At 44.7% G+C, this 27,262-nt stretch overlaps 2 protein-coding genes across 7 annotated transcripts in view; one reads left to right on the top strand and one right to left on the bottom strand.

Annotated features, from left to right (window-relative positions):
- Positions 1–27,262, top strand: part of LOC109411053 (papilin) — a 392,526-nt gene that overhangs the window by 87,570 nt on the left and 277,694 nt on the right. The window lies entirely within an intron of this gene.
- On the bottom strand, positions 21,166–22,387 carry LOC109411044 (larval cuticle protein A2B-like). Its single transcript, XM_019684484.3, has 2 exons — positions 22,092–22,387; positions 21,166–21,962 (listed from the first exon to the last, which is right to left on the bottom strand). The coding sequence occupies exons 1-2, from the start codon at positions 22,101–22,103 to the stop codon at positions 21,342–21,344; spliced, it is 633 nt and encodes a 210-aa protein (XP_019540029.3). The 5' UTR covers positions 22,104–22,387; the 3' UTR covers positions 21,166–21,341.

The raw sequence follows: 27,262 nt of genomic DNA, 5'->3' as shown, positions 1-27,262 counted from the left end.
GGCTTTGATGTTTGCACACACGTCTGGAAATCTCCGCGAACATTCCGCCGTTGCTCCGTGCTCTGAATCCAGTCCAACCACCGAAGTGCTTGCTGATGTTTGAGATGCTGCTTACCAATATTGTGGTCGTTTTGGATACCCCTCGAGTCTCATCAAAGCTATTTATCGAACATATTTATGATCACAAGCGTTTTGGTTTTTGGAGTGTACCTCGTTCGGCACTCAGAAGCTAATATATGCGCACACCCTTTGGAAGAAAAAGCATGTTCGAGGAACCAACGTAACACTACGCCAAAGAAAAATGATTTATAAACATGAGAGGTGAACTCACTTATTTCAGAAATTGACTATCAGCAGCAACAATAAGTTCTCTCCCCTCATCGATCGAGATTAATGTTCTCGCACACCTTTGATCTCCGCCAAAATACACAACAAATCACCGTTCAACGATGTGAAAAGACAAACATGTGGCGATGCGATGGGAGCAGACCCCACCCAGCGGACTCCCACATCGCCCGAGAGCAATTGCATTTCGCACCAGGCAATTATTGTAATCTTCACATAATACTTATTATTTATTCATCATTATCCTGCTGCAGTTCCCGCATGCAACTACACTGACGGACGAGAGAAGAAGATATGTGCATACCATTTTTCATCATGAACTGAGCAAGATGCCCGTTGCGGCTCATCATCATCATTGCTGGCGGTGGTCTGTTGAACGGATAATGAATGTGAGCGTTGGGTGTTATCTTGCATGAGAGTATATTATTCCTTGCAGGCAGGGTTTGCCTAGGAGCCTAGGAGGGAAGCCAGCGCGAAGATGGTTGATAAATTGATCCATCATAGCACAATCACTTGATTTCAGATATGAGTTGACTTCCTCCTCTCTTCTCTTCTTGGCGTAACGTCTTAGGAACTTAGTGTTCTAGGAGCACGCGCACAGTTATTGTCTGTAAGTTTCCTCTATCAATGACTATTTTTTCAGGAATACATCCAATTTGATGAACTCAAGTTTTTCTCCAGCAGTTCCTCGCGAATTCCTCCAGGAGTTACCCAGGCATTCCTACAGGTGTTTTCCGAAAATTGCTCCAGAAGTCTTCCTGAAATTCCTCAAGGAGTTTCCTAGCAAATCCTCCAGGAATTTCCCTGGAATTCTTACAGGAGTTTCCCGCAAATTCCTTCAGGCGTTCGTTGGTAATTTCTCCTGGAGTTCTTTAGAAAATCTTCTGACACTTCCTTGAGATTTTCTTCAAAAGTTTACCGAAAATTCCTCCAGAAGATGCCCAAGAATGTTGCCATAACTTCTTCGGGAAGTCATCCAGAAGGTTCTTAGCAATATCTATTGGAGTTGCCTGAAAATTCTTGCGGAAATTCCTCTGGAATTCCTCAAGAAGTCCCACTACTACTCCTTTAGGAGTTTCTCAAGCAGTTCCTTTAAAGTTCTTCTAGGAGTTCTTGGAAATTCCTCCAGGAGTTCCCAGGACAATCTTATGACACTTCCTTAAGCATTTCTCCAGAAGTTCCCCGGGAATTCCTCCAGGAACTCCTCCAAGAATTCCTCGGGAATTTCTCCTGGAGTTACCCGGGGATTCCTCCAGGAGTTTTCCGAGAGTTCTTCCAGGAATTGCCCGGAAATTCGTCCAGGAGTACCCGGGAGTTCCTTAAGGAACGCCAGAAATTCCAACTGGATTTCGCCAGGGAACTGCTCCAGGAGTTCCGCGGGAATTCCTCCAGCAGTTTTCCAGGAGTTTCTCTAGGAGTTGTTTAGAGATTTTTTCTGAATTTCGCAAAAAAATCCTTCGGGAGTTCCCAGGAATTCCCCCAGGAGTGCCCAGGTATTCCTCCAGGAGTTCCCTCGGAATTCCTCCAGGAGATCCCCAGGAAAATCTTTTGGTACTTCATTGGGAAATTCTGCAGGAGTTCTCCAGAAATTTTTCCAGGAGTTGCCCGGGAATTCCTCGAGGAGTTCCCAGGAATTTTTTTGGGACTTTATTGGGAATTTCTAAAGGAATTGCCAGGGAATTCCTCCAGGTCTTGCTCCTGGAGTTCTCCGCGAATTTCTCCAGAAGTTCCCCAATTATTTGTTCAGGCGATACCCCGGGAATTTCTCCAGGAGTTCCTCGGGAACTAAGATTTCCCCCGGAAATTCCATCACGAGAATTTCTCCAAGAGTTCCCCGGAAATTTCTCTTGGAGTTCCCCGGGAAATTCTCCAGGAATTCCTTGGAAATTTCTCCTAGAGTTCCCCGGGAATTTCCCCAGGAGTTTCCCAGGAATTTCTTCAGGAGTTCCCCAAGAATTTCTCCAGGTGTTCCTCGGGATGTCTTCCAGGAGTTCCCCGGGAATTCCTACAGGAGTTCCCCGGGAATTCCTCCAGGAGTTCCCCGGGAATTCCTTCAGGAGTTATCCGGGAATTTCTCTAGGAGTTCCCTGGGAAATCCTTGTGTTATTCCCTGAAAGTTCGTTTAGGAGTTCCCCGGGAATTCCTCCAGGAGTTCCCCAGGAATTCCTCCAGGAGCTCCCCGGGAATTCCTCCAGGAGTTCCCCGGGAATTCCTCCAGGAACTCCCCGATAATTCCTCCAAGAGTTCCCCGGAAATTATTCCAGGAGTTCTCCGGGAATTCTTCCAGGAGTTCTCTGAGAAATCCTCCAGGAGTTTCCCGGGAATTCCTCCAGGAGTTCCTCGGAAAATCTCACGGGACTCCATTGAGCATTTCTCCAGGAGTATTACGGGAATTCCTGCAGGAGTTCCAGAGATTTTTTTCTAGGAGTTCCCCAAGAATTCGTGCAAGAATTTACCAAAAATTCCTCCGGAAGTACTCCTGGAATTCCTCCTGGAGTTTCCCGGGAATACCTCTGGGAGATCCCCAGGATTTCCTTCAGGAGTTCCCTGGGAATTGATCGGAATTCTACGAGGAGTTCCCCGGGAATTCCTCCAGAATTTCCCCAGGAATTCCAACAGAAGTTACCTGGGAGTTCCTCCAGGAATTCCCTGAGAATTTCTCTAGGAGTTCTCCAGAAATTTCTCCAGAAGTTCCTCGGGTGTTTCTCCAGAAGTTCCTCGAGAATTTCTCCAGGATTTCTCCGGAAATTGCTCCAAGAGTTCCCCGGGAATTCCTCCAGGAGTTCCCCGATAATTCCTCCAAGAGTTCCCCGGAAATTATTCCAGGAGTTCTCCGGGAATTCTTCCAGGAGTTCTCTGAGAAATCCTCCAGGAGTTTCCCGAGAATTCCTCCAGGAGTTCCTCGGAAAATCTCATGGGACTCCATTGAGTATTTCTCCAGGAGTATTACGGGAATTCCTGCAGGAGTTCCAGAGATTTTTTTTCTAGGAGTTCCCCAAGAATTCGTGCAAGAATTTACCAAAAATTCCTCCGGAAGTACTCCTGGAATTCCTCCTGGAGTTTCCCGGGAGTACCTCTGGGAGATCCCCAGGATTTCCTTCAGGAGTTTCCTGGGAATTGATCCAGGAGCTTCCTGGGAATTCTACGAGGAGTTCCCCGGGAATTCCTCCAGAATTTCCCCAGGAATTCCTACAGAAGTTACCTGGGAGTTCCTCCAGGAATTCCCTGAGAATTTCTCTAGGAGTTCTCCAGAAATTTCTCCAGAAGTTCCTCGGGTGTTTCTCCAGAAGTTCCTCGAGAATTTCTCCAGGATTTCTCCGGAAATTGCTCCAAGAGTACCCCGGGAATTCTTTCAGGACTTCGCCTGAAATTCCTGCAAGATTTCCTCAGGAATTCCTCCAGAATATTCCTGGGAATTCCTCCTGCAGTTCCCTGGTAAATCCTCCAGGAGCTCCCCGGGAATTCCTCCAGGAGTTCCCCGGTAATTCTTCCAGGAGTTCCCCGAGAATTCCTCCAGGAGTTTCCCGGGAAATCTTCCTGGAGTTCCCCGGGAAATCCTCCAGGAGTTCCCCGGGGAATCCACCAGGAGTCCCCCGGGAAATTATTACAAGATTTATTTTTGTGTAAATTGTGCTATTTTAATTTGTAAATATTCCTCTAGAATTAATGCACATTTATAGGGCTCTAACAGAATAGAAGCCCGCAATCCTATTTCGATTGCCAACATTCAGGCCATTTCGGGCCGTGATTAACCCGTAGGCTACGGGGTTAACAACAAAATTTCAAACCGCGGCAAAAGACGCAAACATCAATATTTTTCAATGAAATTTTGAAGTTCACTTCACTATTAGTTGTAGTTTCAATTATGCTGGGAGCCACAAAAATTGGAGCCACGAGGACAGTTTTATTCCGGTGGACGTCTGGGTCAGGAGGGGTAAAAATTGCATAACCTTCCTTTTAGCAAGGCCCCGTTAGTTGGAATACAAATGAATTCATCTGAAAAGTGGTTGTTTCTATGTATTACTGTATATTACGTCAGGCCTGGGGGTTAGGAAGTATATAGGTAGTGTAAAACTTATTCAAGGCCTCCAAAATTTTATCAATTTTGAGTCTAATTTCTATGCGCTCGTAAAAGATGTTAAGGCACGCAAGAAGTAGATTTTTCTGTCCTAAGCTAGGTCTTAAGCATATTGAAGTTACCTATAAGTAAAACTTGATGGTAACATACTGTTTTTGTACGAAAATCATGTTTTTCACGAAAGTAAGACGATTTTAACAAGAAATTGCCTACTTATAGGCGTTTAATGTTCTACAAAAGGACCCGCATTAAACGCCTAAATGTGGGCAAATTCTTCCGAAATCGTCCAACTTTCGTGAAAAACATGATTTTTCATACAAAAAACAGTATGTTACCATCAAGTTTTACTTATGGTTAAATATAATATGCTTAAGACCTAGCTTAGGACAGAAAAATCTAGTTCTTGCGCGAGCCTTAAAATATTTTACAAGCGCATAGAAATTAGACTTAAAATTGAAAATATTTTGGAGGCCTTGAATAAGTTTTACACCACCTATATACTTCATAACCCCCAGGCCTGACGTTATATACAATAATACACAGAACTTACAACTTTTCAGATGAATTCATTTGAATTCCAACTAACGGGGCCTTGCTAAAAGGAAGGTTATGCAATTTTTACCCCTCCTGACCCAGACGTCCACCGGAATGAAACAGTCCTCGTGGCTCCAATTTTTATGGCTCCCAGCATAATTGAAACTACAACTAATAGTGAAGTGAACCTCAAAATATCATTGAAAAATATTGATGTTTACGTCTTTGGCAGCAGTATGAAATTTTGTTGTAAGCAGGGATGGGAACACTCACTTGCAGAGAGTTACACTCACTTGATGTTTTCTCAGCTCAGAAGCGTGCAATCAAGAAATGGTGTATGGACGACTTTTGTCTTGTGGTTTTGTCTAAAAGTTTGCCGAATAGAGTAAGTGTCGCACACGCATATCAAAGTCGTGACAGAGCTGTAAAAGCGACTCTCCACGAGGTGAGTGTAATTTACGTTCACCTCGTGGAGAGTTGCCTTCGCAGCTCCTTCACGACTTCGGTATGCGTGTGCGACCCCTACTCTATTCGACAAACTTTGAGACAAAACCACAAGGCAAAAGTCGTCCATACATCATTTCTTGATTGCACGCTTCGAAGCTGAGAAAACATCAAGTGAGTGTAACTCTCTGCAAGTGAGTGTTCCCATCCTTGGTTGTAAGCCCCGTAGCCTACGGGTTAAGTACTAGAGATGTAAACCTTTCCCTGGCACAGACTTCAAGTTATAGAATTCTATTGATGAAACTCGAATCGGGGTGCCCCCTTAAGATTAGAAAATCCTAGACAAAACTCAAGCTATGAAAGCAACTAATGTTGCGAACGAAAGGCAACCTGCCAGAGGAAATACGATTACAGGATTGACTGATGGACCAACAACATTAATGAAACCTCGTCATCCTGTCATCGGAAATTGTTATCCACTAGGATAACAGGGCAAAATTTATGTTCTGTGTTGCATTTGTCCAAATGTGATGTCCTAATTTATTGCGCATTTGTAAGGTTCCACTATAATATGTTATATTTTAATATGCATTTTCGTAATAAAATCCTTCAGGAGTTCCCCGGGAAATCCTCCAAGAGTTCCCCGGGAAATCCTCCAGGAGTTCCCTGGGAATTCTTCCAGAAGTTCTCCGGGAATTCCTCCAGGAGTTCTCCGGGAATTTCTCTAGGAGTTTCCTGGAAGTTCGTTTAGGAGTTCCCCGAGAATTTCCGCAGGAGTTCCGCGGGAATTTCTCTAGAATTTCTCCGGGAATTCCTGCAAGAGCTCCCCGGGAATTCTTCAAGGACTTCGCCTGAAATTCTTGCAGGATTTCTCCGGAAATTCCTCCAGAATATTCCTGGGAATTCCTGCAGCAGTTCCCCGGGAATTCCTTCAGGAGTTCTCGGGAATACCTCCAGGAGTTCCCCGGAAATTCCTCCAGGAGTTGCTCGGGAATTTCTCCAGCATTGCCCCGGGGATTTCTCCAAGAGTTCCCCGGGAAACCCACTCCTGCAGGAGTTCTCAGGGAATTACTCCAGGAATTTCCTGGGAATTCCTCCAGAAGTTCCCCAGAAAATCCTTCGGGAAATTCCCTGGAATTCCTCCAGGAGTTTCGCGGGAATTACTCCAGGAGTTCTCCGGGAATTCCTCCAGGAGTGCTTTAGGAATTCCTCCAGGAATTTCCCGGAAACTCATTCAAAAGTTTTCCGGTAATTATGATTCCTCCTGGGGATCGCTTTGCATTTATCCTTAATATTTCCCGTAATTCCTCCAGCAGTCTCCCGGGATTTTTCCTGAAATTCCTCCGAGACTTCCCTAGAAATTGCTCCAGAATTTTCCTTGGAATTCCTTCAGGAGCTTCTCCAGGCTTTCTCCAGGCGCCTACCGGTAATTTCTTTAGGAGTACCCAGGAAAATCTTCGGAGATTTCTTTGAGAAATTCTCCAGAACTTTTCGCGAATTCCTCCAGAAGTTCCCCGAGAATCCCTCCAGGAGTTTCCCAGGAATTCCTCCAGGAGCTCACCGCGAATTCCTCCAGAAGATCCCCAGAAACCCTTCAGAAAATCTCATAAAATTCCTCCAGAAGTTCCCCCGGAATTCCTCCAAAAGTTTCCCGGGAATTTCTCCAGGGTTATTCCTCCAGCAGTCTTTCGGGATTTTTCCCGAAATTCCTTCGAGCATTCTCTATAAATTGCTCCTGGATTTTCACTGGAATCCCTTCCGGAGTTCCTCGAAAATTCCTTCAGACATTTCCCGGTAATTCCTCCAGAAGTACCAAAGAAAATCTTCTGAGACTTCCTTGAGAAATTCTCCGGAAGTTTCTGCGAAATCCTCCATAAGTTCCCCAGGAATTCCTGCTAGAATTTTCTTGGAATTCCTCCTGAGTTCCGCGGAAATTTCTCCAGCAGTTTCCCAGGAAGTTCCTTCAAGAGTTACCAGAAGTTCCCCAAGAATTTGTACTTTTTCCCGGAATTTCTCCAGAAGTTATTTAAGAATTCCTACAGGAATCCCAGCAGGAGTTTTTCTGGAACTTCTCTTGGAGACCTCGGGAATTCCTTCAGGAGTTCTCGTAAACTCTTCCACGAGTTTCCTGCGAGTTTTTCCAGGAGTTTCCCGGGAATTCCTCCAGGAGCCCCTAGTGAATTCCTCCGTGAGTTTCTAAGGAACTCATTATGAGGTTCACCGTGAATATCTCGAAAAATTTCTTGCTAATGCATCCAAGAGCTCATCAGGAGTTCATCCAGATATTCCCGGAAATACTTGCATGAGTGGCTCCGGAATTCTTCAGGAGGTCCTCTGAAATTACTCCAAGACCGCTTAGGGAATTCCTCTAGGAGTTGCTCGAGTATTTCTCCAGAAGTTGCTCAGGAGTGCAAGGAGAACTTATCGGGGAACTTCTGTAGGAATTCTCAAAGAAATATTGGAGAAATTAACGAAGAACTCCTGGAGAAATTTCCGAGCAACTCCTAGAAGAGTTGCTCGAAAACTTCTGCAGAAGTTCCTCTGTAATTCCTGAAAAAAATGCACGAGGAACTTCTAGATGAATTCTAAAGAAACACTGCAATCCAGACAGGGCGGTGCGCGAACAAATCTAGCAAGTAACGTGACTTTCGCATGAAACTGTGAACAAGTGCCACCGATCCATATAACTTAAATCAACATCGAATAAATAAACATCAAATTATTCTAAAACATTTGTTTTTTCTTTCTCTTCCTTTTTCAGGTAATTCCATCACCTTAACTCTGTGCTTCTATTGATTTAATGGCCATGGCCTTTTGGTTGGATTCTAACTAAATTGTGTGAGTATTATTATAAATGGGATTGTGACGTAAATTTTGACTGAAAATCATCAAATTGATCAAACTAACGTTTTGAATTTCCCTTGACTAAGAAAGCCAGCTCTCAAAATTGAGCAATCGAACAATCATTAATAGTACTCACATGAGTCCACACAAAGTTGTCAATGTTCTGTTACAAAGGTGAACAACTTCAATTTTAATCCGGAAGCCGGAAACAATCGCCCACTGCCGAATGTGTTCATCACGGCCATTGACTCTAAGCCAATATCTTGGCTTCATCGCGCTGCTGGTCAGACCAGGTTCCGTTAAACTACTCCTACCCCAATCATACCGACCATCGCGTCGAGTCAGTTTTAATTTGTATAACCCAACACATCTTGATCAGTTAAATCCACTTTGGATCGCATGCCCCGAAGCTAACTAGGCTGGTCACGTGACTATACTGCTGCTCGGAATCCGAAGCTGGAGCAACAAGCAGCACATGTTCGATTGTTCGATTGAAATCGATCTCTGCGGTCGATGCGACGACGACCTTGACAATCACTACTGGTGGACCATCTTTGCTTTACCAACCTACCTATGCTCTTGTTCGGTCCTTATACGATCCGCAAGTTGGGTGGGAAAGATGTAGCCGAAGAGTGAAACTGGTCGAGCTAGGTGCTCTACTACATTCAGGGGAGGTGGTCTCAAATGCATCACTGGTACCTCTCATGAACCCAGATTCAAATGGAAACTAAACTTCTGAAATTCTTCTTGGTAGATTACTTGTTGATGTTAGTATTTTCCCGGAAGTCGTTTTACCCGAACTTCCCCCTAACCCAATGCGCGCACGTCTCCGCACAAAGTCACGGTCAGTTTGCAAAAGGTACCACACCACAGCGCAGTCTCGATCGCCATCGCTTCGTTAACATGCATTGGGTCCCCTTTAGCAATCGCGACGGGGTGCGTAAAATAGTGCTTCCTATGCATGGAAAGGATGGTAGTGCGCCCCGGGGTGGCTCATAATATTTATTAGATGAGACGTTTGCCGGAGGCATAGAGATTTTTTTCTGCCACGGTAGTAACGCGAAATCGGTCGATGAATTTTGCCGTGTGAATTCCAAGAATTCCAATGTTAAAAATTGACCTTGAACTGTAGTAGTGGCATCGCATCTCCAGGTCGAATTCGCTGTCATTCTGTCTAGCAATACATTTAGGTACAACACAAATTGAACCCCACTCTCGAGAATCCATCGCATCGAAGGAGGAACCGCACTCACTTTGATTGAATTAAACTTTGAACATAAAACCAATTTTCAGTTTTACACAATAACCACCAGGGACCTGGAACCTGAGTCGTCGAGCACGTAGAAAGGAAGCCAACTGTTGCCCGCGTCGTCGTGCTGCAGCTCTCACCTGTTGGGCCTTCGCGGATGGAGGCACTTTTCTTAAGAACACGATTCTTGGCGCAGCACAGCCGTAGCGGTGGAGTTGCTTAGCTTTTGCCCTCTTGTCTCCCGGTAATTGAGGCAAAGAGATATAAAATTAAGTTAGTCAAGTTTCGTTGTTTCCCGTTGTTGTTGTTGTTTCTTGGTACGGTGAAGTGCACCGGGGATTGTCTTTGAGTCTTTCACTAGGATACAGAGTGGGGTGGTGAAAACATGAAAGTCGAAGAGCTTTCTTTTGTTCCCAAATAAACCTTCCAGTAACTCCTCCAACGATTCCTTCAAGAATTTCTCCAAGAATTCTTCAAGAATTCCTTCGGGGATTCCTTCAGGAATTCCTCCGGGGATTCCTTCAAGAATTCCTCCGGGGATTCCTTCAGGAATTCCTCCGGGGATTCCTTTAGGAATTCCTCCGGGGATTCCTTCAAGAATTCCTCCGGCGATTCCTTCAGGAATTCCTCCGGGGATTCCTTCAGGAATTCCTCCGAGGATTCCTTTAGGAATTCCTCCAGGGATTCCTTCAGGAATTCCTTCGGGGATTCCTTCAGGAATTTCTCCGGGGATTCCTTCAGGAATTCCTCCGGGGATTCCTTCAGGAATTTCTCCGGGGATTCCTTTGGAAATTCCTCCGCGGATTCCTTCAGTAATTCCTCCGGGGATTCCTTCGGGAATTCCTCCGCGGATTCCTTCAGGAATTCCTCCAGGGATTCCTCCAGGAATATCTCCAGGAATTCATCCGGAGATTCCTCCAGGAATTCCTCCGGAGATTTCTCCAGGAATTCCTCCGTGGATTCCTCCAGGAATTCCTCCGCAGATTCCTCCAGGAATTCCTCCGGAGATTCCTCCTGGAATTCTTCCGGAGATCTCTCCAGGAACTCCTCCGGAGATCCCTCCAGGAACTCCTCCGGAGATTCCTCCAGGAATTCCTCCACGGATTCATTCAGGAATTCCTCCGGAGATTCCTTCAGGAATTCCTCCGGAGATTCCTTCACGAATTCATCTGAAGATTCCTTCAGGAATTCCTCCAGAGATTCCTTCAGGCATTTCTCCGGAGATTCTTTCAGGCATTCATCCGGGGATTCCTTCAAGAATTCCTCCGGGGATTCCTTCAGGAATTCCTCCGGGGATTCGTTCAGGAATTCCTCCGCGGAATCGTTCAGGAATTCCTCCGGAGATTCGTTCAGGAATTCCTCCGCGGAATCGTTCAGGAATTCCTCCGGGGATTCGTTCAGGAATTCCTCCGGGGATTCTTTCAGGAATTCCTCCGGGGATTTTCTAAGGAATTCCTCCGGGAATTCCTGAAACCGCAATTCATCACCGCTTCGTTTTCTCTAGCAGCCCACCCCGTAAAAGCCACTAAACGGGTGTCGTTTGTTTTTGCTGCAAGGAGCACGCCTCTACTGTTGTTGGTTGCTTCCACAAAGGCCCAGGCTGTGTTCACTCTCACTTGGATGCACTCTCTCGGAGATTTATATATATTGTTATTGTTAATGAAATTGGATATCTAATTTGTACCGCATAAGGAAGTTAGAATATGTGAACCCAGGACATCACACTAGAAAACACATCCTGTGGGGGGATGACAAACGGAGCTGGGCGCAGTCTGTGAGTCGAGTGTTTTTGATTAGATTAGAGTAAGGTCTATTTGAATATTTTTATGCGACGGAAGTCATAATATTCAACGGTTTTCTCTGGTTTCTTCTGACGAAAATGCTACTTGACAGATATCTCGACGTCGTCGTCGCGTCGTTCGTCAAATTAATATGTCTCTTTGGCGTCACGCAGCGAAGCTGTTATCTTTCACGAAAGCACAAAAACCATTTCATTTTTTTACAATTCACAATAAAAGCAGACAGCGCGCGCAGAGAAAATGGCCAAATTTTAACGCCGCAAATTAAAATTGCGAATCATCCAAATTAAAAGCTCCCGACTGCCGACTGCAACTGGAGCAGCAGTGGTTGTTCGTTTGGGGAGAAATCACCATCGACTACGGCCAGATCCGGGGAAAAGAACGGCTACAAACCTCTCGATTTCGCCCGCCCCCCATTTCGTCGTCATTACGGCGTCATAATTAAAGGAAATTTCGCAATTCGCAAATCAACTCAAACAATATCGGTCGTACGCGTATGAGTTGAATGAGATAAAAAAAAGTGAAGTGCATGCAATTAAACAAATGCAAGACAGTTTGTACGTGTGTGGGGTTCATAATTGATTGAAGTTGATGATCAGAAACACCAACAAGTTTATCAAATAGGATTATGTTTTCACCAAAGGTAGAACATTTTAATTTAATTGTTATTTCTTTAACAATATAACCCGCAGTGTTTACAAATAATTTGCTTCTATTTTGACTTCTAGACTTTGAGCTATCAAAATGAATATATTTGAAAATATGACGACGTTTCGGCTCCAATTTGAATCTTCTTCAGGGGATATTGACTATTAATTCGCTTAAAGTGTTACTATCACCCTTTTCTGGATAATTGTTCTAGTAAAGATACTGCTATAGGTGTGATTTACTGAGAATTCTCGTGCAAAGTTTTTAAAGCTGCAGTTGGTGTACAATTTCACATCTATATCTGACATAAAGTCTAGACACTTTCGGCATCTTGTATCCGTGCACCTCACCGCTAAGATGGCGAGGACACCACCCTCCAAAGAGAAGTACAATTAATGCACAAACCAACATTCAGCCAAATAACAGCAAGGAGGGCGGCAATCGCAATTTTTATGACCCAGTCCTTCCCATGTTTGTGGCACCGTTCTCGTCAAGATGCACGGACGGAAAAGATTTGCCGACATGTTACTTACGTGACGTGTGGAAAGCGCTGAATACGCGAACAAGCGCGTAAATTTTATGCTGCTGATCATCATCGCCGTCATGTTCGTTCTCTGAATCCCTTTTCCTTTAACACTCTTCCCTCTCTCCTCCTCCTAGAGCAGCATTATTGTCTGGTCTTCTTACTTATTCCGTCATCATATTAGGAGAACACGATGGACATGTACTGAGGACATGATTTACAAAGTACAAACCAGAATGCATATGACGTCATGTTAATAAAATAATTAAATTGTACAGTGGTACAATGAGAAAATGTAGAACTGCATCACAATTGACATTGAAGTTGTTACAATGTCCGACCACAATCACATCATACGATTCAGCTTTTTAATAACTGGAGAACCACATTTTTTTCCGTCGAATAGAGAATTCTACTGTCGGTTAGGAGCTAGTTAGGAGTCAATTAGGAATTAGTTGCCCTTAATAACGTAGTTGTTTCCGTAGTTGTGGTCGTTCGTTGCCTTGGTCTCCTGTGCCTACGGTCTCCATGCCATTCAATTACCTCGCTATCGCTCGTTCCATTCTTATACGTGCATATTTTGATTCACAGCAAGATGTCTTTGCAGATTGCGTTGAGTTTTTGGCAGAACTTCCACGTTTCTTTAAAACAAAACAGCATTTTAGTGCCGTCATTTTTCGCTTCTTCCAAGTAGCGTTTTTCTTCTCCTGGAAGGATTCTACATTCTACCGCATTCTACCTGGTTCAATGCTGCAGCATCAACGCCAGCGAAGCGTTCTTCTCCTTCGTACTCCTCGTCGAGCTAGTCGTTCCGCATCCAATGGTACCATCGACTGCGTCGTTGAAGACTGTTTTGTAGTCCTCAAGAGAAGTCACATTGACCGACAACACTGTTTTGAGATTCTGTACGTAGATAATGGCGACATCGGATTGCTCAAATCGCTCTTTAGGTTGATCCGAGGTGCCCGTCGGTACCGTACATTATTCATAACAGAAGGTTTTGGGAGCAGCACCCCGTTCACTTCAAGCGTCGTTACTGTTGAAAATGACAAATAACACAGAAAGGCTTTCGTTTCCAATCCGCACTGACTGATATTTCTATCAGCTCAGTGCATCTCTTTTATTCAATCTAGGTCTGTACTCTCTCTCTCTCTCTCTTCTTGGCGTAACGTCCTCATTGGGACAAAGCCTGCTTCTCAGCTTAGTGCTCTATGAGCACTTCCACAGTTATTAACTGAGAGCTTCCTCTGCCAATGACCATTTTGCATGCGTATATCGTGTGGCAGGCACGAAGACACTCAATGCCCAAGGAAGTCAAGGAAATTTCCTTTACGAAAAGATCCTGGACCGACCGGGAATCGAACCCGTCACCCTCAGCATGGTCATGCTGAATACCCATGCGTTAACCGCCTCGACTATATGGGCCCTAGGTCTGTACTGTCATGGTAAAATCAGAGCTGGTTACTCAAGGTTTCCAAGTTTCAGTGCCCCCTATACCGGTACGCCCCCAAGGAAATGACTTCACTATTGCGCTTAATTGATAATTATTCCGGGAAAACTCCTCTATACATTATTATTTCACGATATGTTTATGGAAGAATTATTCTTCCAAAATTGAAACAATTTTTCTTAAAATTTCTAGAAATTTCTCCAGATTACCTTCAGGAACACCGCGGTTTCTTTGAGGATTTATAAAAAAAATGGAATATTTCAAATAACGTTCCTCTAAAGATTCCTTCAAAATGCATCTTTATCCATGGATTTATTTGGAAATTTCTCAAATGATTGCCCAGAGAATCTTTCAGGAATTTCCCCACGAATTTTCCTTGGTACTTTGTCAGTAGTTTTTAAGAATTTTCTCACAATATATCTTGATACTGGTCCACGGGTTTCCTCAGAAATTTCTTCAGATATTCATCTTGGGATTTCTTCAGGGATTCTATAGGAAATTCATTCAAGGATGGCTACATATGTCTATGAACGTATTCCTTCATGTATTTCTTCAATTTATTTTCAAGGAATTCCTCCTGGAATATTGTAAAAACTTTTTCAGAAGATTTTCTTGGGGATTTCTCCGGATAATCTTCTAGAAATTTCTCAAGAATTCTTCTTGGAATTTCTCCAGGTATTCGATCGTATTTTCAAAAGATACAATTCCAGGAGAATTTTTTTATGATGATTCGGTGATTCTTTCGGAAATTTCGTTTGGTTTTACCTTTAGTTATTCAGAAATTCTTTCAGGAAAAAAATCAAAAAAACATTGTTTGAATTTCTCTAGAGGTACCTTCAGAGTTCAGATATTACTCAATTTATTACGAGATTTTCTTGGGCATTTATTTGCAAACTCCTCTTAGAAATTTTGAAGAGATTCTTCTGGAAGTTCCATTCAGATATTTCTCTAGGCATTGTTTTGGAACTATTTGGACCTTTCTTCAGAGATTCTTTTAGAATTATTTTCGGAATTGTAAAAGATTATCTCAACAATTCCTGCATAAATTACTTCAGAATCTATTTCTTAGCATTTTTCAAGGAATTATTTAAAGTTTTTTTCTATGAATACTTCCAGCGGGTTTTCAAGTTCTTCCCGATATTATTTCTAAGACATCTTCTGAAAATCATTTGTTTTTTCATTATTTCTACATTCTTTCAACAATTTCTCCAGGAAGAAAGTAGTTTGTATATTGTCGTGTACGAGTCTCTTCAGATATGGTATAAGAATTTTTTCTGAGAATATCATCACAGGTATATTCAGTTCTCCTAAATATTCCTTCAGAAAATCTTCCAGGGATCCCTCAGAATTTTATTTAGAGAAAAAAAGAATAATTGCGACAGTGCCTTTTGTCTGCAACTTCAACAGGATTCCTACTGTTTTTTTTTTTCTAAGAATAATGGCGATATCTTGAGGTACTTCTTTAAATATTCTCCTACGTATTATCAAAGGCATTCATCCAGGAACTGCACAAGAGATAACTTCAAAAATTGCTTTAGTAGTTTTTGTTAAGGAATTCCCACAAAAAAATCAATTTCTGCTAGGAGTTTCCAAAGGTATCTCCACCAGTTTTCAATGGATTTCTTGAGACTTTTATCCAAGGATTTAGAAATTCTTAAAGAATTTTTTAGTAATTTTGGGTAGAATTTCGGAAAATTCCCTGTAGGAATATCTAAACAAATTCTGCCACGATCTCCAAAGGCATCCGACGAGATATTTCTAATTGAACCGCAAGAGTAATTTATAAAAAAGTATTTCAGTATAGAGGTTCACAAATAGTTCTTGGAGAAACGCTGGAAATAAATTCCCAAGCAATCCATGTAGGGTTTGAAAAAAAAATATAAGAATGTCTGAAAAACTCCATGGTTGAATCTTTATAGAAATCCCTTGTTAGGTTTCTTGAAGAAATTCTTAAAACTTTTAATGACTCCAGACTTCTTTGGAGATAAAAATAACTTTTCAAAGTAATTTCAGAAAGATTTATATATAGCAGGAATTTCTGAAAATAAAGCCTGAAGCAAATTCGCGCAATCAAAGCTTCGCGTTTCATCGTGTGGTTCAAGAAGGAGAGACGATCGCTGCTGTTGAATGTGGTTGATTTTGACTAAAACGAGGATAAGCTTGAGTTGCTTTGGTGTGACTCGATTCCGGTTTGATAGACTGCGGTGTGGTTTCCTTTGAAAGTGATGGTTAGAGCGACTATCGTTTGACATTAACCATCCAAAAATTGCAGAACTTTCGTCCCGAAACATATTTTTGTTAACTACGCCATGTGGATGTCAACTCACAAAAACCTTAGTCTCTCTCTTCCTTACCTCCTCGGTACGCCCGTTAGGGATGACTTCGAGAAGTGTGGGGGACATGAGTAATCTCTTCCAGTTCCACCAGCAACCACTGCCTTAGGTTGTTCTTCCTCCCCTTGGAAGATTAAGCCTCGGCTAGTACTATTGACTACCTGTTGGACTCAACCTCCTGGAAGGGGGGAGGGGTGGTTCATGTACTTGCCCGCCCCCGTACATACCCTTTCTATAATGTTGTCCGCATATCTCTTGCGAACTCGACCTTTGCTTCACGAAGCGTGGGCGTTGAAAAAGCTCGTGCTTCGCGGTCTCGTCGCACGCAGTTTGCGCGCTCTGCACGTGTGGGAGACCCAACATATCTGAATGTGTGCAAATACCACCCTACAGCATCCATGACTCGACATCAATTGTGTCAAGGGAAAGTTCATCTCGCCATGAGGCTTGCCCGTCTGCTTAGACATGCTCAGTATGAGCCTGTGTGTCCATCTACCCTTGCTTGAGGAATCTCATTCTCTTTGGCCATTTCAAGATAGTCGATGTTCTGGTGACCCGATGCCTGTTATGTCGCGTCGCTCAAAGCTCGAGCCTATGCCGAGCTATTTGCCATCATCCTAGACAATGCCATAAATGCCATACTTGCCCTTTTGCAGGCATATTCCATGTGGCTACCGAAATTCAACTAATTATCGATCATGGCCCTTAGTAGCTTGTGAAAGCTTGGAGTTGGCCGTGCCTGCTTTTCAGGCTTGTGGTTGTTCACGATCAACACCACCTCCCTTTTTTACCTCGTCCAGTTCTCCACTATGCCAGTCGTGTGCGCTGCCGTAATTCTGAAAAGTGACGTAAGCGCCATTCAAAATTTCGATATTTTCGGGTATATTATATATAATATCTGGGGAAAGAATAACACTGTGGTATTCCTGCTGTATTAGAATGCAAGATCTAGTCGTAATCCATCATCTATGGAAAGAAACTTAGAGGATAAGTAAGAGTTTTATGCATCATAACTAAAAAATTGTCCAAAACATTCAATGTCGCTTACGTCACTTTGCAGAATTGCGGCAGTGCGCTGCTGTCATCTTCCTTTATCAACGTGTACTACAAGGGTAATATCAACGGCACAACCAACCATTCGATGTTTTGATAGAAGTTTGAGCCTCAATACGTTATCATACGCCGCGTTCCATAGTATTGGGCCCAGGATGGACCCCTGAACACCCCCGCGGTGATGTTGTAGCTCCTCTCGCCTTCCTCGGTGTCATAGATTATCATACTATTTTGGAAGTAGCTTTCCAGTATCCGGCACAGGATAACCGGGACTCCTAGAGTAGAAACTCTTCATTGTTACATATTGTTTACATGTGATCGAGATATCTGCATAGTCGTGAGCCAGAATATTTATGATCCGTTCTTTTAGACCGTGAACGACTAGGTGGAGCGGTACGGTTTTTGTAGTTGATATTGGAAATGTTTTCAATTGAGTGGTGACCGGACGCAGTTTGCCGTTGAGCGCCGTTGGACTCCGCTTCTTCGTTTGGTTCGATGTTGGATGCTGGATTGTCCGGCCCGAGACCCAACCTGACGACTGAAGGTACTGGGTGCTGCTGAGGTGAAGTGTTTACGCTATGTTGATTTGGCCTATCCTGGTTCTGTTACGGACGGTGCTGTTGGAATTTCGGTTATGGTTGTTCTCTGGTGTTGCCTACTGTTGTTCGGGAGTTGCACAGACTGATCAACATGTTGATCAATGTTTGGGGATAGTTATTCTTGGAGAGTTGTTGGTAGATGACCGCGTCCATTGCTGCGATAACGCACTCAGCCGGGAGATGAAGTTGTTGGCTACACTGGATTTGAACATCACTCAGTGGACAAGGTCTGATCGCTATTCCTGATTATTGTCATGACTATATATGGTATCTTGCACTCCTCTTCTACTTTAACCGTGAACTGCAGCTTTTCTTCGTGCTGGTTAAATTTCTGCAGTACGTGGTCTATCACTGGGTATTGCTATGAATATGTATCCACATACTAATTACCGGGAAACATTAGATACGACAACTAGATATATCATCATGCATTCTTCTGCTGGCTGTGTTGTTCCGTTGGCGTCCTTGACGAATTCGAACGAACTTTGGGTGTTGAATTTGCTCTTCAATGATCGTTGGACTATTCCTGCAACGAATCACCGAAGTGGCAGATTGTACGTAGATCCTCGTGCAGACGGAATCGTATCTGGTGAGCAATTGTTCTATCTTGTAGTCTATGAGCTTTAGATCCTTTACCATTTTTACGCAGCTGTTGCTTCTGGTATTGAAACGTGTTGTTGGATCCATATTGATTGCTTGGTCTGTTTGGTCATCTTCTATCAGCGCTTGCATTTCCATGTTGTAGTCCTCCCTGTACATAAAATGTAGCTGACAGGATACAGATTGTCGGGATCACGTTTTTGGAAGTTGGCCGTTGACTTTCTCGCTGATTGGCAGAAACGTTCCACTGGGTCATGGGTTGTTAATGTGTTGTAGAACCCAGGCGCAAAATTCGTAATTGCGCTCACAATTTGACATTGGTTTCGATTTTGGAGTTCGACATGGAGTTCGGTTCGGTTCGGTGTTGGTTTTCAGAATAGGTACCTTCAATGTTAGCCATGACATGGTTATGATGTGCACTCGCAAGGTAATGATTGATTCGTGGAATTCATTATCTTAGATGTACATCCATCCTGTCAACACCAGACCTTATATAGTGTCAACTACTGGGAAAGTGAAGAACTAGCTTAATTCAAAAGTGGCAGTTGGTCAAATTGGGCCAAAAAATGCTTTTGTCCCCATGCTTGCAGATGAACTTCAATGAATACACGCTTTTTCAGGTATGCTTCGATGTAAACTTGAGATGTCATGATAAAGGATGTGAAGAATGGTTCTGATTTTTGGCCACAACTGCAAACTAGAATTTTCCCGGTACATCCTCACGTCCAATGGCTATGTTGAACTGCTAACCGAGAAGGTGCTTTCAATTTTGAACTGTGTTTTGTCATCGACCAAAGAGTTCCTCCATATTTTCCAGGTATTTGTGAACAATATTTATCCTTTTTTGTCCGTGTTTCCATCGATTAATAAAATCTGAAAAAAGAAACAAGGAGTTGAAACATCAGAATTTGAACAGTCGATTTGCTTCCATCCATATAAACACAATCGAACAGGTGTCCTGTCATATAAACAAGGTTTCGTCCCTAGGGGTGTACTAATCTATTTCAATTACTCGCTATTTTTACTTGCCATTTGCTGAGATGGTTAAAAATCTTCTAATCAAAGATAAACAAATCATACATGTGCTCTTAAAGGCCTTATTTTGCAACTCGTTGCATAAATAACTATTTCGAGCACCTTTACAGATGAAAACTAGTTGCTAGTTTTGAACAAATACCCTGTCTTCTTCTTTACCTTGGTGTAATGTCCTCACTGGGACAATGACTGCTTCTCAGCTTAGTGTTTTATAAGTCCATACTTCCACAGTTATCAACTGAGAGCTTCCGCTGCCGATGATCATTTTTGCATCGATTGACAGGTACGCAGATGCTCTATGTCAAAGGAAGTCTAGAAAATTTGCATTACGAAAAGTTCCTGGACCGACCGGGAATCGAACCCGTCACTCTCAGCATGGTCATGCTGTGTAGCGGCCACGTGGCTATAAGGCCCCGCATCACGTAATAAAACTGAATTGAAACCTTCCTCAAAATTGTTGCTTGAAATTCACTTTTCTGTTTGCCAAGCTTTTATCTCAACGATGGTAACAATTGGTTTAATCAATATTGACAGAGGAAACTAACAAGCTTCATTTTTGACTTGACAGCCACTTTGAATAAATAACACAGGTTCCTGTTTCTAAATATGATGATGATGATGATGATGATTGTGTACCCACCATCAGCGCAAGGATTACCTATGGCTGCAGAGTCATACCGGAACGGAATGATCTACCTGATGGTTTATTGTAGCAGGGTAAGCTAAATTCACTGGAGACCTTCGGAAAACAACATGATAATTGTTATCTCGTGACAAAGTCTGGCCACCCCACGAACATTTGCCCGGAAACCAGTTCATTTAACTTCCTTTGGCTACCCCTCTGAAATCCCCATATATGTCATGTTCAAATATAAAAAGTAAGTATAAGGAACGAACTCACCGGGTAATCCTGACCAGCTGGTTTTCTATGTTTGGCTTTGGTCTCAGCATGCAAACGGTCCAACCATATTAAATGTGCACTCGTTCACACCACTCGCTGATTCTCCGATCGTCCATCGAAGAATCCGAAAAAAAAAAATACATAAGCGAGAATACCCGACGCACTGAAAAACAATCTCTTGGATACTAGCATTTCCGAACTCGGAATAACGACGAACACGAGCACCACGATGGTTCCTGTTTCTAAATATTTGACTAAATCACAAACATCAACAGTCTATGTACCATAGGTACATATCGATCAATCCCAAAGAACACTCTCCAAGTGATTTCATCGCTATGACAATTGATTCCCTCAAAGCGACTAAACACAACCAACACCCGAAGGAGTGACACAGACTGATGATGCCCGAGCGCGCGAGCGACCGCACACACGGATCGGCGACCGACCAAGTCAGCCAGTGCAGATCCCTTTCACTCCAGTCAGTCAGTCAGTCAGTGCAGTGGTAGCAACAAATTTGCAACAAATGAGGCTCGCCTCGGATCGTGACCGAGCTGTCACCCCGTTGCGTTGCGCTGCGTTGTTGTGTGCAAAATTTTTGCACGTTCAACCGTGACCTTCACGGTCGCTGCACGCTAATTGGTCGCCCAAATATGTGGGTTTTGGTTGGGAGTTTCTTTTTGTTTCGTTCAAATGGGGGGAATTAGAGGTTCCCGTTGACAGACTGAGGTTACGTTTCATTGATTGATGTATTTCAAACAGAAAAATAAATAGTTGCAGTGTTCAATTTTTACAGGTCGACGTGAACGGGGCTGAACTCGTCTGGGGTTCAAAAAGTTAAACAAAATCATAAACGGGGTTCCCATGGCTGGTGCTACTTGTACTTCTTTGACAGTCTTTGATCGTTTAGTGGTGGTAGGCGTAAGCTGGAGCAGCATAAGCCACGGCTGGCTGGGACACGATGGTCTTGGTCACGGCTGGAGCGGCGTACGAGATGGTCTTGGCAACTGGGGCGGCGTAGGCAACTGGGGCAGCGGCAACAACCTTGGCAACTGGGGCAGCAGCGACGGTCTTGACCAGAGGCTCACGGTGGACAACGGCGTTGAATCCGTTGACGGGGTCGGCGGTGTATTCAACGGTGCGCTTGAAGCCATCGGCATCAACCAGCGAGTAAGATCCCTGGACGGCATCTCCGTGACGGGATTCCTGCTGGGACTTCTGGTCACCGGTCAGGGCATCGGAGATTCCGTAGCTGTAGGAGTACTCTGGATGTGGGTCGTATTCGTCAGCAGCAACGACGGTCTTGGCGACTGGGGCAGCAATGAGGGTCTTGGCAACCGGAGCGGCGACAATGGTCTTGGCCACAGGGGCAGCATAAGCCACATGGGCAGCTGGTGCAGCGTAGGCCACGTGGGCAGCTGGTGCAGCATAAGTCAAAGTCTTGGCAACCGGGGCTGCGTAAGCCACGGCAGCTGGAGCAATGACTCCAGCGCGGGCAACGGCCACCAGGGCACAGAAGGTCAGGAACTGCAAAATACAAGAACAATCCACATTGTAGCACTATGTATTACAAACAAAACGAGATCCTTCACAATGAAACACCAAGTATCACTAGAAGAGTTCCACTTCACGCCAGGCCAGGACACTTCAACGTACCTTGAAAGCCATGTTTCGTTGATCGGAAGAAGTAGTTGTTCACAGCACTAAACAATCGATTGAACTGTGCCGTAATCAAGCCACCGCGGCCAATTTATACTGGCTTGATTGGCTCTCCACCAAGGAGTTACTTCGCAGGCACCGGGGTGTGTACTTGAGAGGATACGACGCCGACGCCGGCAACGAAGTGACGTTCTCGAAAAATGCCTCCCCTGTTGCAATAAGATCACCTGAATCGCAAAACAGAAACACCAACATCGTCTGTAGGTTTGCCGATCATCATAAGCGAATTATTCATTGTCCACGCCACGCTGCTGTGCCGGGGGTTTGCTACAGCACAAGACAACCAACCCATGACCTCCTCCTTCCAGCATCCATCACCGTCGACGCCAAAACGCCACACCATAGCTGCTGGGAGGCTTCTTCTTTTTCTTCGTCGCGAAAAAAAAACCGGTAAGCCGGCAAGCCAACATTCTTAGTAGTAGTATAGTTGTAGCAGAGCAGAGCACCATTAAAGTGCACTATAAACACACGACACGCCGACGACGACGACGACGACGACGATGCTGCGAAAAAGGTGAACGCATATTTTTTTCTCACCGTTTATGATCGAAGGTACGAACGTGGAACTCTTTGGGTTGCCGGTGGCGTTGTGTCTACAATCTACGCGGACGAAACGCTGCTGTTGCGCGGAAACGAATTTGCAATTTCAGTTGCTAGGCAAGGAGATATGCAGGGAAACGAGAAGTGGTTATGTTTTTACGACTTTTTGCTTCTTTTGGTAATAGGAGTGGAATTGTAGTATGAACTTTTGGGTGGAGCTAAATGTTAAATATAGAATTAATGTGATTTTGGTGTGACAGTTTTAGCTCTGTGAAGTAGCTTTTGAAGTAGCGTATCATGCAGGTCACTGAATATACCATTTGACTAATAAAAAAAAAAATAAGAGATAAAATAATTGTTTTGCAATATGTTTAATCCCTTAGCACCCGTAATTATTATTGGATTTTTGAACAATAAACAACAGCTATTGCCGTTAGGTGGCGCTGTAAACATCTAATCAATACCAAGCCGCATGGAACTCAATGGAGATGTCATTCCCAATATACGTTGAAGAATTAATTGGTCGCATCCCCGGTAGTTCGCCCATGGATCATGAAAAGGGTAGAATATGATGCAGAATATTTTTTCTGGATAACCTAATTCATCCAAACTGTTTTTGAGTTCAGATCCGAAAGTCTACACGTGTAACGGTAACTTCTTTCATTTTACTAAGCTTCGATTTTTATTCTATCATGTCCAGTAAGTCTTCTGAAAGTTCAGAAGACAGCATCAGATCAGTCGGGATATCCTAGGTCATCCAAACTGTTCTTGAATTTAGATCCTAAAGTCTACGCGTGTAACGGTAACTCCTTTCATTATACAAAGCAACGATTTATGTTCTGTCATGTCCAGTAAAACTTCTGAATGTTCAAAAGACAGTACCAGATCAGTCGAGATATCCTAGGTCATCCAAACTACTCTTGAGTTTAGATCCTGAAGTCTACGGGTGTTACGGTTGCTTCTTTCATTATATAAAGCTACGATTCGTATTCTGTCATGTCCAGTAAGTCTACTGAAAGTTCAAAAGACAGCATCAGATCAGTCGGGTAGGTCATCCAAACTATTCTTGAATTAAGATCCTAAAGTCTACGCGCTGTCTGTCTGTCTGTCTGTCTGTCTGTCTGTCTGTCTGTCTGTCTGTCTGTCTGTCTGTCTGTTTTTTTTTTTTTTTTTTTTTTTTTTTTTTTTTTTTATTCTAGGAGTCCAAAAATCTTCTAAAGACGCTGTGTGGGATTCGAATGTGCGCCTACCCACTAAAAACACTCTCCTAGTTCACCTCCACCTTAAATTCCCCTCCGGTACCACCATGCAGTATTTCTTCGGAGGGGAGGCGTTTTGTGCCTTGTGCACCATCACCAATTTGTTATTCTACGCTTTTATTGTTATAGTTTCCTAAGCTCTTTCGCTACCTTCCTGCTGAGCCATTTAGCTCTTGCTATTAATTTGTTTAATTTCTAGCGTTTCACCGATCAGCGTGCAACATGCGTCGTGCTGAGCCATTTAGCTCATGTTAGTGAATTTGTTATTTTCCTATTTTTGTCGCCATTCAGCGACACTTCAACTCCAGTCAGTGCACATTACAATTTGTTAATTTGTTAATTTGCAATTTGTTAATCTTCTACGTTTTTTCGCCATTAAGCGCAGTTCACCACGATCGCTCGCTACTCGGATAGCCCCCGGCGGTGGACCCATCCTACTCCGACGAAGAGTTCCCCGGCGATGGAAGTTCTTCCGAACCGATCTTCCCGGGTCGGCGTCAAGGTCTGTCCTGAGATTCCGGTTGGAGACTGGCTTCCGGTTCAAAGGCGCCCCAACGACCGTTCTCCGGTGCTTTTCACGGCCTACTCTGTCTAGTCCCCGGCGGTGGACCTAGCCTACTCCGACGGAGAAAATCCCCGGCGACGGAAGTTCTCCCGAACGCGCAGTTCAATCACGGCCGGCCAGGTGCCGAGGTCGACCCAGCGATTCCGGTTGGAGGTTGGCTTCCGGTTCACTGGCGCCCCGACGACCACAAACCAGTACTACGTCACGGTCTACTCGGTCTTGTCCCCGACGGTGGATCAAGCCTACTCCGATCGCGGTCAGAGATCCTCTGGTCTTCACGCCATTTCCTTTGCAGCTCGGACAGTATTCGCCTTACTACGCGGTCGACGGCGTTCCATTTCTCTTCTTCGCGGCACATTTCGCGGACGACATTGTCAGCTGTCATACCAGGCAAATCCCTGCGCGCTTCGTCGAATCTGGGACATTCGAAGACGACGTGCTCTGGTGTCTCTTCTTCGTTTCCGCACTCTGGACAGAGAGGCGAAGGTGCGTGACCAAACCGATGCAGATATTTCCGGAAGCAGCCGTGCCCGGACAGGAACTGCGTCAGATGAAAGTTCACCTCTCCATGCTTCCTGTTCACCCACTCAGATACATTCGGGATGAGCCGATGGGTCCACCTTCCATTTCCCGCATTGTCCCACTCTTGCTGCCACTTAGACAACGAATCCGTTCTAACGATGCTCCGCACGTTCCTTGTATTCCTTCGCTGATAGCATTCCACGTCCTCGGCCAGGGTAATGTAAATGGGCATCATCCCAGCGATAACGCATACTGCCTCCGATGAAATCGTACGATAGGCGCTTGCGACCCGCATGGCCATTAGTCGGAACACTCTGTTCAGCTTCCCTCGGTTACACTGTGTTTTCAGCGCTGCGGCCCAGGCCGGAACTGCATATCTCAGGGTTGAGGTTGCAACGCTAGCCAGAAGGCGTCTCTTGCTGCTTCTCAGTCCGCCGACGTTTGGCATAATCGTAGCAATCGCGTTGACAGCCTTCGACGCCCTTTCGCAGGCGTAATCGACGTGTGCGTTAAAATTTAAACGGTCGTCGACCATCACCCCCAGGTGCTTCAGCGCACGCTTCGACGCAATTTCGTATTCTCCGACGTTGATGTTTACTGATTGAACGGCTTTCCGGTTGCTCACTAGCACTACTTCCGTTTTATGATGAGCCAACTGTAGTTTAGCTCCCGTCATCCACGCTTCAACGGTGTCCAACGCCTCCGCCGTCAACATCTCGACCTCTTCTAGCGTCTCGCCGGTTACCGTAAGAACGACATCGTCCGCGAATCCAACGATTTCAACTCCACTGGGCAGCTGCAATGTTAGTACTCCATCGTACATCGCGTTCCAGAGCGTAGGACCTAGAATGGAACCTTGTGGCACCCCTGCCGTAATCGTGGTTGATTTTTGGCCCAACTCCGTTTCGTACACCAGCACTCTGTTCTGGAAGTAACTTTCCAGTATTCTGCACAAGTAACTAGGAACACGCATCCTGTGTAGTGCTACGGCGATAGCCTCCCAGCTAGCACTATTGAAAGCGTTTTTCACGTCGATTGTTACTACCGCGCAAAACCGTTTTCCTCTCCTCTTTTGCGTGGCTGCCTTCTCTGCACTATGCACGACTGTCCGGATTGCATCCACCGTTGAGATACCCTTTCGGAACCCGAATTGCTTCCTCGATAGACCATTCTCGCTCTCCGTGCAATGTGTGAGCCTGTTAAGGATTATCCTTTCCAATAGCTTCCCGAGGGTATCCAACAAACATATGGGTCTGTACGATGCTGGGTCCCCTGGCTGCTTCCCCGGTTTCGGCAGTAAGACCAACTTCTGGATCTTCCATCTATCTGGAAAATAGCCTTCATCAAAGCATTTTTGCAATACTATCCTGAACATGTCAGGGAACGCCTGTATCGCCGTTTTCAGCACTACATTGGGTATTCCATCCGGGCCAGGAGCTTTCTTCACCTTCAGACCCTTCGCAACTATTACTAGCTCTTCGTTGGAGATCCGTGAACCTCTGGATTCATCTTCTTCGTCCTCATATGGCGTAGGCGGCCACAGCGTTGGATCATGGTGCGGAAAAAGGCCTTCCACGATCGTCTTCAACTTTTCCGGGCACATTTCAGCGGGGGTCGCCGGGCCCTTCAACTTTGCCACCACGATTCGATAGGCGTTACCCCATGGGTTGGCATCAGCTTCTTGGCACAGTTCTTTGAAGCAGTTCAACTTGCTCAGCCTTATCTCCCGTTTGAAAGCCGCGCGAGCTTCGCGAAACACGAGTCTCCGTTCTTCTCTCTCGACATCAGTTCTTGCCCTCTGAACACTTCTTCTGGCTCTGAGACATGTAGCACGTAGGATACTGAGTGATCCATTCCACCAGTAAGCTGGGCGCCGTCGGAATCTGGGCTCCAACTTCCTTGGCATTGATGCGTCACAGGCTGTTGCTACCGCTTCTGTCAGCTCCTCTGCGTCGAGATTTGCACCGCTGTGTGTCCGAAGCGCCTCGATGAAGAGACCCTTGTCGAAGTCCTTTATCTTCCACTTCCGCTCTCGGGTCCTCGTTCGTCTCGTTGCCGAATAGGCTCGCCAGCCGACGGTGTAAGTTATCGCTTGGTGATCGCTGTGGGAGTACTTCTCGCTGACTCTCCAGTTCATGTCCTCCGTAAGCGAAGGACTGCAGAACGTGACATCGATTATTGATTCACGTCCGTCTCTGCGGAATGTGCTGACCGTACCGTCA

The sequence above is a fragment of the Aedes albopictus genome, chromosome 1 (assembly GCF_035046485.1).
Source record: "Aedes albopictus strain Foshan chromosome 1, AalbF5, whole genome shotgun sequence".
NCBI classification, from domain to species: domain Eukaryota; kingdom Metazoa; phylum Arthropoda; class Insecta; order Diptera; family Culicidae; genus Aedes; species Aedes albopictus.
The sequence above is the reverse complement of the archived record's forward strand: the minus strand, read 5'-3'. Positions and strand labels throughout refer to the sequence as shown.